At 43.3% G+C, this 12,813-nt stretch overlaps 1 protein-coding gene across 6 annotated transcripts in view; it reads left to right on the plus strand.

Annotated features, from left to right (window-relative positions):
* Positions 1-12,813, plus strand: part of LOC137518990 (polyamine-modulated factor 1-binding protein 1-like) — a 539,976-nt gene that overhangs the window by 500,266 nt on the left and 26,897 nt on the right. For all 6 annotated transcript variants that reach the window (XM_068237518.1, XM_068237520.1, XM_068237522.1 and 3 more), the window contains one exon: positions 1,955-2,016. In XM_068237518.1, coding sequence (XP_068093619.1) covers positions 1,955-2,016 — 62 coding nt within the window. The remainder of the gene's footprint in view (positions 1-1,954; positions 2,017-12,813) is intronic.

The following is a 12,813-nucleotide window of genomic DNA, read 5'->3' on the forward strand; positions in this document are numbered from 1 at the left end:
CATTTTGATTTAGCACATGACCAGAGTCACAAAATATGATTACAAGAAGCTAGCAGATTGGTGCCTCTGCCAGCAATCTGCCTGGCAGATCATCTCGGTTGCCGAGGACATTGTTCTTCCACTCACCCTGCCCGCTGTGCACAGGTTGTCGGCCCTCCTCCCCCTTTATAGCAACAGAACACATTAAAATCTTGGAGGCTAGCAACGTTTCTGTATAGCCTTGCCTACGCACTGTTGCCCGAGGGATCAAGTCAAAAAACTTTACATAGGCTTTTTAGTCACTGGGAAGGTGTGACTTGGGCATGGATTGTATTCCACTGTCATGATGTTGACCACATTATTGAGAATAATAGCTGACACTATTTCATAACAAACTGGAATATCTAAACATGAATGGGGCTCTTTTACATCACTTATCAGCAGTATACAATGCAGTTTTAGAATCTTTAACAATATCAGGGTGCCAATATGATTAAGTAATGATTGCTCAATGTGAAGATAATCTTCATAAGTAGGTATTCCTCCAGGATAAGCAGCACTAGGAGTGAGCGGTCTGGTAGATGGGATAGTATTGGTGTTGCTTGATATTCTGTTTGAGAGGCACAAACATGGGAAGTGTACAAAGTAAAGGTGAATAAAAAGAGGACATGTGCCCCATATGGGCTAGTCTGGTCCAGAATGTAGGAGTGGCATGTATGCACAAGAACCAGCAAGAAGCAGGCATCCCTCGAAACCAGGGACTGGGTGCCCGGATTGGATCATCAGGAGTACTCTCCATAATCGTCTTCTGTTGGATAAGCTAGGCAGCAGGTTGAAATCCAATGAGTCTCTGTACTGGTGCGGATGGTGTATGGAGGCATCTGAGCCTCCAGGGACAGACGAGGCAGGATGAGCTGAGTAAACTAGTTAAAACATTTCTCATAATAAAGTTCTTGAGAACTGGGTTACAAAACTCTTCATAGTAGTGCTTCTTCCTCAGGTATTGTTCTGACAGGACAGGAGGAGCGAGCAACATCTGAGGAAGTGGGAAAGAGGCATCCCCATGAAATGTTTTATAGCCGAGTTCTCAATTGCTTTATTATAGTTAATATTTTAACCAGTATACTCTGATCTTCCTGCCTTGTCTGTCCTTGGAGGCTCAGATGTGCCTTGCTTGACTTCATACACCACCTTCACCAGAGTAGAGACCCAGTGGAGTTGAACTTGTGGCCTGAGTTGATAAATGTAGAGAATGCCAAACACAAGAAGTGAATGCTCACTCCTAGACAGCCACTTGCCATTTAAATTGGTCCACAGACAGCCTGTCAGCAAATAAAAAGATACAAATACTTGCACCTGTGTCTTGGAGTGAGCTTCCGCTTCATGTGTTTGGCATTTTGATTCTATGGTAGCTGTAGATGTTTCCCATTGTGGTGAGAGCACTGGGGTTCACCTGCACTTCCCTTTGTGTTGCATGTGAAATGGGGGTCCCGTGTGGTGGCAGAGAACGGGGACTCTGCCTCTCATGTGCACCAACATTCTAGGTGAGACTGGCCCACATAGGACAGCTTCCCTTCTACTGACCACTGTGTACACCTGAAGAAGGAAAAGTGTGTCTAAACATTGTCAGCTAAACTGTACATGCTGCTCTTTATTCTAGTCTATAAATCGTATAATCCTACATGGTTGAGCCCTGTACTTGATTCAGTTCAAGTAAATTAAATACTGCCCACACATATAAATTCCTGGTATTTTTTTACTTAATTTGCACCGATGAAGCCACTTCGTTAGCGGTGAAACATTTTCAAGGGTATAAAAATAAGAGTCCAGATGAAACTACCTTGTTTCCAACCACTCCAGTGAAGCATATATATATATATTAAAAAAAACTAAATTCATCATGGCACATAATAATAGCAGGAATTAAGATGCACTTTAATTGATTAAGCTCTCTCATTCTTTTTACTTTGTGAAGGAAAATGGACTGGAACAACAAGAGCTAATGACCAAGTTTAAGAGACAGCTGGAAACACAAGAGTAAGTGGGCTTTTATTTCATTTATAAGTTTTATGCTACCAGTACATGTGTCTGAAAATATCCCTGGGCTCAGCCTTTTGCAAGCATGTATGCTAATGGGATCTGCAGCTTATTCCTGTGAGTCAGACGACCCTTGTGATAACATACTGTACACTCACTTTAGGGAACATTGAATGTTTTGTGGTATGTGAATGTTCTGGGGATGAATATTTAACTGATATAATGAAAGTACCATTTTTGACAATCATGGCAAGATCAAATGTATTATATCCGTGTCTATTCTACATTATTATTATTATTATTTAGTATTTATATAGCGCCGACATATTACGCAGCGCTGTACAGTGTGTATATATATATATCTTGTCACTAACTGTCCCTCAAAGGAGCTCACAATCTAATCCCTACCATTGCCATATGTCTATATTATGTAGTGTAAGTACTGTAGTCTAGGGCCAATTTTAGGGGGAGCCAATCAACTTATCCGTATGTTTTTGGAATGTGGGAGGAAACCGGAGTGCCCGGAGGAAACCCACGCAGACACGGAGAGAACATACAAACTCTTTTGCAGATAGTGCCCTGGCTGGGATTCGAACCAGGGACCCAGCGCTGCAAGGCGAGAGAGCTAACCACTACGCCACCGTGCTGCCCATGAGCTTGAATTATACATGAGCTTGAATTATAACTAATAACGACCGGCTTTGCATATGACAACAGAAGACACTTCCGGAATTTCACACCAGGGATGCCCTTTGCAAAAGCCAAAACATTGCTGGTAATTACCAAGTCAAGCTGTCACTTGGCTTTGCTATGTCCCTATGCCCCCACCATCCATCATGTGCATTATATTAAAGAGTAATAGAGTTGTAGGTGGAGTACATATATAGCCGCCACTGCATGAGCTGGGTGCACAAGAGTTGCCGATAGTAAAAATATTGATCATTAAACGTACTCATACTTTACTAGTAAAGACAAACCCGGCAACCATTCTCACTTAAGCCTCCCCCATACCTAAACTGCCCCAACCTAATGCCTAAACCTAATCCCCTCTCTAGGTGCCCAAAACAAACTCCCTCAGTTAATGCCTAACCCTATTCCCCCACCCTCTTGTATCTAAACTAAACCCCCACCTTATTCTTAACCTATTCTCCCTCCTATTTCCTAAAACACCCCCACAACCACCTAATACTTAACAATAACTGTCACCTGTAAGTGCCTAAAATAAACCCAACCCAGGCACCCAAACAACCACTAGTTGTAGCCGATCATCGAGGATTGGCTACCACCACTAATTACTATGTAGTCGCAGATCGAGGACCCTAACAGTGAGTTGGGCACCCAATGCTACTAGCCGTATTGGGCTCTCAACTTACTGCTTGGGCACCCAAACACAAGCGTCTATTAGACATCTGTTGTTCCCCGTTCCTAAAGGACCTCATCCACATGGGGGACCATTTAAAGTATAGAGAGAGGAGAGGATAATGTTGAGTTAGCTTTTTTTTAAGCCCGGTAAAAAAAAATAGATGACACTTGGCCAAGGCAGCTGGTGAGGACTATCTAGGCCAAGAATCTAATGTGTGTGTTGGTGTCCTACAATAATGCATTAAGATCTGGCATGCTGGATCCTTAACAACACAGGAGTGATGCCTGAGCCCACTGTTTCCCTCTTCACCCCTTCGGCTGGAAGCCACTCTGTCGGTGGGTTTCTGTATATATGCCCAAGGCATTGTTTATCAGCTGCATTGGCCGAGTTTAATCCTGCATGAGCACCTAGCTTTAAATGCAGTACAAGAAAGTTTCAGCAGTGGCAAACCTTACCAAAGAGGTGGGTGCATAAGCTGGGGTGCTAAGCCAAGTCACCCAGTATTCAATCAGTTGCATGTAGAGCCAGGCCTGTGTGTGCTGATGATGCAATAAACAGAATACTGCATTTACAAGTTTAATGTGCTAACCTGGCTCTACATGCAACTAGCTTTAAAAATACAGAGGTTTAGATTAGAGAATTATCTGAGATAAGATACGTTTTACAATCAAAGGTATAGTTGTTAGGTGGCAATGAACAGTACCAGAGTGTTTAAGGTTAAAGGCAAAGGACACAACCTGTAAGGAGTTTATAGAGTTCTCTTATCCCATCTGTGTTTGACAGGCGTTCCTTATTATTATTTATTAAGCACCAACATATTACACAGCGCTGCACAATAGATAAATGGGTTAACATACAAGGAACTTGCAACAAAACAAGATCACACAAATGTCTTTGATAACAGTAGCTCAGTGTCTGGTCAAAATAGACTGTTCTAGTCCGCAAGAGGATTGTCAGACAGTAGGACTGCATAATCAATTGGAAGCACTAGCTGGGAGTGCCCTGCCAGAGGCTTATAATCTAAAAGGTGGGGGTAGAGCCAATAGGTGCGTCTGTTGTAAGGGTGCCCAGCAGAATGTCTTATGGTACTGATGCGGGGGGAAGGCGAGCATGGAAAGGTGAGTCTTGAGGGCTCGTTTGAAGGTATAAAAGGGGGGGCGAGTCTGATAGCTGGCGGGAGCGAGTTGCAGAGAGTGGAGGCAGCCCTAGTGAAGTCCTGCAATCGTGCATGAGAGTGAGGCATGTGCGATCAGGTGCAGGTCATTGGAGGTAGGGTGATCCAGCTTTGTGACGACATTCTAAAAACATATTGCAACCCCCCCTCCCCCCCCCCCCCCCTTTACACCTGGCTCCTCTTCCTCCTCCCTTTCCCTAAGACAGCGGTAGGGACTTTTGATTGTGGTTCTTTCAGCTGATGGTCAAGTGAGTGATTTAAATATCTGAATAGTTTTCTGTATATCAGTGCAGAGAATGTGTCAGCACTATGTAAAGGCGTACTGGTAATAGCAAGATCCTGGCAACAGCTAGGTAAGTATTATTTTCAAAAGGTTGCCAGCAATAGCTCCTTTGATAATCCCCCTCACCTCTAGTTTCTATTAACTATTGCTGTTACTTTGCTTTATGCTGGTTGCTTTCTTCATTTGAATTTAATTGTGAATGAAGATGAAACAAGATGTTATTTACAGTCAAAGGCACAGTTATTAGATGGCAACGAACCATATCCTTCTGAAACGCTAACAAAAGAGTACCCAAATATCTGTGAGCGCTGCTGTGTCTTTACCTTTGCTGCTGCAATAATTATTTTTTTGGTGGGAGTAGAATATACACAGCATGTTACAAGTGAAGCAACCGGCGAGGATTCCACTACTGTATTGCAATTAAGCATCCTCTTATTCTCAGTGATGCTTCCAGCTCACCGCTGGGGCTCTTAAACGAGGCCAGTAAATCTGACAAAACGACGACTATTCATTCATATCTTATAAAGCACATCAAAAGTTGCGATCTGCAAATAAATCTCGCCAAAATTGAGCTTTTGAGAATTGCAAATTTAATACAATTTAATTGCAAGGATTTTCATGCGGCGGGGAAAAAAAAAACCCGCCACTTTAGTAAATTGTGATCTTCATATTAAAACATGGCAGGCCGGGAGTGAGGGGCGTTTATTATAAAGATGTCAGTTAGTTTGAAGCATAAACATATTTTCTGCTCCGATATTAGCACTTCCAGTGATCAATGGCCGGTTTGCACGGAGTACATTAGAATTTGTTTCTGATCAGCCGAATGCAATTATTTACAAAAACTCAAAACAGAAGGCGAACTTGTAGGGGGAAGAGGAAGAGTTATGGCTTTTCTTACAGCGCAGGTAATTTTAATATAGACGAGATTGGTCCAAGTCCTGCCGTTTGGACTGATAGATCATCTCGCAGAACTATCATTTCAATAATCTCAATGACAGTGCAGCACTGGATACCCGGTACACTATTATAAATTAAATTTACGGCAAATGTCATTGGCGAGAACGGGGAGAGAAATCCGTCATTTGTGTTTGTGGAAGTTAAGATAGGAAAAAAAAAAATTTAAGATTCTGTAACAAAACATAACAAAAATGATGTATAGGCCTCGGCGATATTACCAGTTGTATGCAATTTCCTTTTTCCATTACAATTTCATTAATATACTGGAGTCACAACTGAGTATGCTATAGCAGCACAGCATGTACTCTGAAGAAATAAGCACATACCTAGATGCCCAGCGATAAGAGGAAATGGCAGGTTTGTTACTTGAAGCGGAAACGGACTCGGCTTCGTATGACAAATTTGTTTCAGCTGAGTGCTGAATGCGTAGATGGGAGCCATGTTTATCCAGGGCTGTTCTTTAAGCATTCTGAAATACATTCTGCAAGTACAGTGAGAGGAGACACAGCAGGTAGGCCATATAAGATGCCGCGGAAATGTTGCAGCTCTGATTAGAACACGGCTGAGTTAAGCATGGGTACACGGAATACACATCAATCAATACAACTCAGATGTCTTCTCCAGAACTCATTACATGACCACGATGTTAGATACATTATTACCACATTACTGATTTTAGAGGAGCTGTCCACTTTCATTCCGCCCCTCCGGTGTCCGCCTTGCCATGCAGGGCTCGCCATACGACGGGCATTGATATACCGGATGCAAAGTAGGTCATTTACAAATTCAACACAAGACTTTTTTTTTTTTTTACTGTACTCACGGTTCTAAACGATTACAGCAAATTAGTAGCAATGCTGGATTGGATAGCTCCAGCCAGAGTAATTCAGTAGGTGAGGATTTAACAGCGTTGTAATCTGTCTTTCAGTTTGTCAGATAGCTGTATATCCTCTGTGCACCAGTAGATAAAAAAACAAAAACAAGGGTAGAGATGTGGGCTTATTCATCAAGGCCGGTGCAAAAAAAAGGTAAGAAAGGAGAAAAGTTGCCAAAAGTAACCAATCAGATTTTGGCTTTGTTAACCATTTGTTTCCAGCACTGCAGTATGTTTGTTTTCTCTACTTCCATGTAACGATTGTGGAATTCTCTCCGTGATCAGCGCACAGGATGTGCGCTGACACTGCGGAAATCCTCCACAAACGTATAATTTGCGGGAACCCAGCAGAAGGTGTAATGCACCTGTAGAGGGAAATTCCTGTCGGCAGGTGGAGCTGTGGAGTGCAGAGGAACAGCTCCTCTGCCCTACCACACACGCCAGACAGGAATTGTACGAAGGAAAAAAAACGCAATCGCAAGAGAGGCGATTGAGAATGAGCACAGAGACAGATTGTATGTGTGTGCACCAAACTAGTCGCCAACCCACGACGGTGCACACACCACAGCAGATATGAAGTAGGAACGCAAGACGTGACACAAGGCTACAGCAAGGCGGAGCACGAGAGTAGCAAAGGCACAGCAAATCATACGAGGAGATAAGGAAAATAACAAACGCTAACTGAACGCAAACACCGCACTCATTCGCAACAGTGCACGCGTTCATGCGCGGTCTCCACGTGATAAGCACAATAGAGACAAGCACGCCTAACTAACCACTGACAGACAAACATGAAACAGAGGACGCGAGCGCTTGCTTAACGGTTACCTCACTGAGCCTCCAGCAAGCGTTCGTAGCTGACAAGACAGACACACGAAAACAGGGACAACCGAAAGATAGGATCCACAGCACTAGCGAAAAGAGGCCAGTGCGATCCAGGGAGACAGAGAGATGGAGATCAGACGGATCCACAGCACTAGCGCTAGGCGAGTGCGATCCAGGCAGACAGAACAGAAGGATCCACAGCGCTAGCGCAAGATGCTAGTGCGATCCGAGTACAGAGTAGCAGACCAGAAGGATCCACAGCACTAGCGCAAGATGCTGGTGCGATCCAGGAAGACAGAACAGAAGGATCCACAGCGCTAGCGCAAGATGCTAGTGCGATCCAAGTACAGAGTAGCAGACCAGAAGGATCCACAGCACCAGCGAAAAGAGGCCAGTGCGATCCAGGAAGACAGATCAGAAGGGGCTACCAGTAACAACCGCTGTTCTGGTTAGCACCCAGACACACAGAATGATTTCCTGTGAACCACCGCTGGGACAGGACAATCGCAACAGACAAACAAAACAGATAAGCAATCCTAACTGCACTAGGGAACCTGCCGAGTGCAGTCCCAGGAATTACTCTAAGCTGATATTCAAACAATGAGCAAGGCTGACACTCTCCAGAGTGTTTCACAGGAGGACTCCTTATGACCAGCCAAGGTCTGTGATATCACATGGTATATATAGAGCAGGCCTACAAGGGATGTGGCTAGGCAATTTGCATGACAAACGCATGCAAATTCCTCAGCAACAGCAAGCTGAAAAACTGACAAAAGGTCTCTCTTCCAGAGACCTGAAGAATGCAGACCTGAACAATGGTCAAAAAGCTGCCTGCCTGCACAGGCAGCTGAGCAGATCATTACATTCCAGTTTTGGCATAAGGATGTAAATACAGTATAATCTTGTTATAGTAGACTCCAAGGGAAAAGTGGTTTATTATATCAGAAGTTTACTATATCAGAAAATGTCCTAGAAATTGCCCAGTGTGCCCTGGTACACTTTCTGCTGCAAAGGAGCAACTCTGTCCTACCATTGGAAGTACTGAGTACAAGCACTTGCACTGCAAGGTTAAGTATACCTTAGGGCTGCATAGTCAGGCTGGACAAATGCTGGTACAGTAGCTAGGGATATTGCAGCCATCACTGAATAGAAACAGCCACTCGCTTCCTGTGAGTGGCTCCAATACCTCCAAAACGCGGGACTTGCTGAATTTGTCCTGCAAAACTTTCTGCTCACCCTTGGGCCAGTCATGAAGGCATCTTCAAAATGCAGCCAATCATAAGCCACTCGCATCTGTAATACGAGTGGCTCCAATACCTATGCGGGCAAGACTTAGCACTCTCCTCTCCACTTTCCTTAGTTTTGCAGCGAGACAGCCCACTCTGATCTGCACTACAAGTGACATTAGCCTGTACTGAACTCCACACGCTAACAAGGGAAGTGATACCCGGGAGAGAATACACTCCCATGGGAGGACTGTGACGATACTTTTATCAGTGATTGCATCGTGGAAGTGGTAATGCTATATCCTCTTTTGTTTCCATTTACATTATTCCTAATTTTCCCCAGGCTGCTTATTTGTACAAAGACGAGCAACAAAATTGATACGTGGGATGGAGGGTCTCATTTACCAAAAAAGGTTAGATAAACTGGGTTTATTTAGTCTAGAGAAAAGACGCCTTAGAGGGGATCTAATTAACATGTATAAATACATCAGAGGGCAATATAATAGCTTGGCGGATGAGCTTTTTGTCCCCAGGCCTTCTCAAAGGACTAGAGGACATGAACTGCGCATGGAGGAAAAACGTTTTAGCCATTTATTTAGGAAAGGGTTCTTTACAGTAAGCGTGATTAAGATGTGGAATGCATTGCCACAGGAAGTCGTTATGGCAAACTCTATACCTGCATTTAAAGGGGGCTTAGATGCTTTCCTTGCGTTGAAAGACATCTATGGCTACAATTACTAGGTAATGCCTAATGATGTTGATCTAGGGATTTTATCTGATTTTATCTGATTGCCATCTGGAGTCAGGAAGGAATTTTCCCTTTTGGGGTTAATTGGACCATGCCTTGCGGGTTTTTTTCGCCTTCCTCTGGATCAACAGGGATATGTGAGGGAGCAGGCTGGTGTTGTATTTTGTTCTCTGGTTGAACTCGTTGGACGTATGTCTTTTTTCAACCAAAATAACTATGTAACTATGTACTGTATATCCAGCGCTGGTACCACTCTACTTCTTTTAGAAATGTTATCAGGCATCAGCTGACCTGCATCCAGCCTGAAGAGAGCTGCCGACCATGGGTTTCACACTGACATATGACACATGCGCCAACCACTCTTTAATATATCAAGAGTCAGCGTCAAGAAGGGGACCAAAAACATGTTTACTATAACAGAAGTTTTGTTATATCTGGGTTTACTATACCAGGAGTTGCTCCCACAGACTTATAATGGAGATTGGCTGGGACCTGGAGAAGTAGTTTACTATACCTGAATGTTCATTATACACAAGTGTATTATATCGAGATTATACTGTATATCTCTGAAGCTGGTAATGAGCACAGGGTGCTTGCCGGCATGGGCCTATGTTCATTATTCTCAGGGATTTTTAGAGGAATGATCTGGGACGTCCTCCCTGAAGTCCAATCCCCCCATGCAAAGGTCAACAGAGGAAGCAATGCTGGAGTAAGTAGAAGAAGGGGGAAGGGGTGCCATTATATCACCGGGGGGGGCACTACAGGTGACCTTAGGATGCTCTATGAGCCACTCTATAGCAAGCTCTTAGGGTCACCCTATAGGAGGCTCAGTGGGAGTTCTGTATTAGAGGCACTATGTGTACCATTAGATGCATGCTGTGCATAGTGGGTCTATATATAGAGGCACACTATAAATGAAGTGGATGCTCACTTTACAAGGAAGCATTGTACTGTATGTGGTGGATTGTGAGGGTAACAACTAAATGCAGAGACCTGAGGGGTATATAGTAAAGGATGCAATTGGAAGGAACCCTTCTTTGCTCTGTCACTCTCATTCCTGTGTAAATAAAGTTATCTCACAGATTTTTACAGCAAAAAATGAAGGCTATAGTCACACTATTTTACCACATATCTGAACACTGCTACTGCCGTTAGGACACGGCCTAGTGCCTGCGGCTCTGGCGCTTTGAGTCCGCTGGGAGAAAAGCGCAATATAAATGTTCTGTCTCTTCACATATTCATTTTTACATGTAAATGTACAATTTGTGCTGCGTACATTTATTCGTATTCTACATTCTTATCTTGCACATAACTGGTGCTAATGCAGAACATTTTATTATTATTGATTTATAAAGCGCCAACATATTCCTTGGCACTGTACAAAGTAAGAAACGAACATGGGGTACATAATAATACAGACAATGGTATACATACGAAATACATCATTGGTGACAAAATACAAAATCGATACAAAATACAGATTTGGTAACAACAGTGATCAAAGTAACATGATGAATAAAATGTATAATGAATTCCAAAAGGGGAGAGCGCCCAGCCCTTGTGATCTTAAAATCTAAGGGAATGGGGGGGGAGGAAACACGAGGTGATATAGTATACAATAAACATATAGAGGCGGTGTGTTTTAGGATATCTAGTAGGAGTGCAATTTGGTCTTAGAACAAAGGGGAAGTGGTCTAAGGCAGAGCGTATGCGTGTTGCAACAAGTGAGTTTTAAAAGAGCATTTAAAGGTAACAAAGGTTGGAGAGTGACGGATGTGTTGCGGAAGGGCATGCCAGGACAACAGAAGGTCATGTGCAGATCTGAGATTGCGGTTGGGGTGGTATCTGGAAATTAGTGAGGAGATTGTGGAGAGCTTTGTAGGTTAGGGTTACGAGTTTGAACTGGATCCTCTGGTTTTAGTGTAATTTTAGTGTTAATTGCATGCTAGAGGATGACCGCCCCTTTGCCGAATGCACTCAGTACAGTCATGGCCAAAAGTACCTTGGCCAAATATTGGTTTTCAGAAAGTTTGCTGCTGTGTAGTGTTTTTAGATTTTTTTCTCGTCAGTTGTGGTGTTGGTGTGTGAAATATAATTACAAGCATTTCATAAGTTTCAAAGGCCTTTATTGACAATCACATCAGGTTTATGCAGAGAGTCAATATATGCTGTGTTGGCCCTTCTTTTTCAAGACTCTGCAATTTGCCCGGGCATGCTGTCAGTCAACTTCTGGGCCAAATCCAGATGGCAGCAACCCATTTTTTCATAATAAATGCTTGGAGTTCATCAGAATTAGTGGGTTTTTGTTTGTCCACCTGCCTCTTAAAGATTGACCACAAGTTCTCAATTGAATTAAGGTATGGGGAGTTTCCAGGCCATGGACCCAAAATTTTAAAGTGTTCCTCCCTGAACCACTTAGTTATCACTTTAGTCTTATGGCATGGGTCTCTATCAGGCTGAAGAAAGCCATTTTTCTTCACCGAACTGTTCTTGGATGGTTGGAAGATCCATCTATGGCTTAGATTGTAAGCCTCTGGCAGGGTCCTTCCCTAGTGTATTCTACATGATTGTGTGCCCCATCATTGTGCTCTTTACCTATGATCACCTCATACTTACTTACGTATTACTCTGGGTCTACCTAATCAGCCTAAAATTGCATGTTCATGTACTGTATTTTGTACCGCTTGCCTTGTATAACTTTCTCCTATGTTGTATAACCTTGTTACGTCTGTCATCCTTTGTATCACTGCATGTTTTTATTGTCCAGCACTGCATAATATGTTGGTTCTTTATAAATACAATAAATAATAATAATATGGCTGTGTTCTTAAGCAACATTGTGAAGTGCGTCCACTCCCTTGGATGAAAAGCAGCACCACACATGAATGGTCTTAGGATGCTTTACTGTTGGCATGAGACAGGACTTATGGTAGTGCTCACCCTTTCTTCACCCAACCAAAGGTGTAGCAATAGCCATAGCAGCCATACAAGCTCTATGGGGCCCTGGAGCAGAGGGGGCCCAGGTGGTTCTTGATGTATCCCCCAGTAGCTCTCTTGTGTTCCTCCACCCTATGATTTTAAAGAGAAACTCCGACCAAGAATTTAACTTTATCCCAATCAGTAGCTGATACCCCCTTTTGCATGACAAATCTATTGCATTTCACAAACAGACCATCAGGGGGCGCTGTATGACTGATTTTGTGATGAAACCCCTCCCACAAGAAACTCTGGTACCGCGGTACTCTGGGCAAACTGCCACAATGTAACAATGTTCACAGACAGGAAATGGCTGTTTACAGCTGTCTGTAACAGCCAAAACAGCTAGGAGCAGCTACATAACCTGCCCA

Source organism: Hyperolius riggenbachi, chromosome 5, assembly GCF_040937935.1.
Source record: "Hyperolius riggenbachi isolate aHypRig1 chromosome 5, aHypRig1.pri, whole genome shotgun sequence".
Lineage (NCBI taxonomy): Eukaryota > Metazoa > Chordata > Amphibia > Anura > Hyperoliidae > Hyperolius > Hyperolius riggenbachi.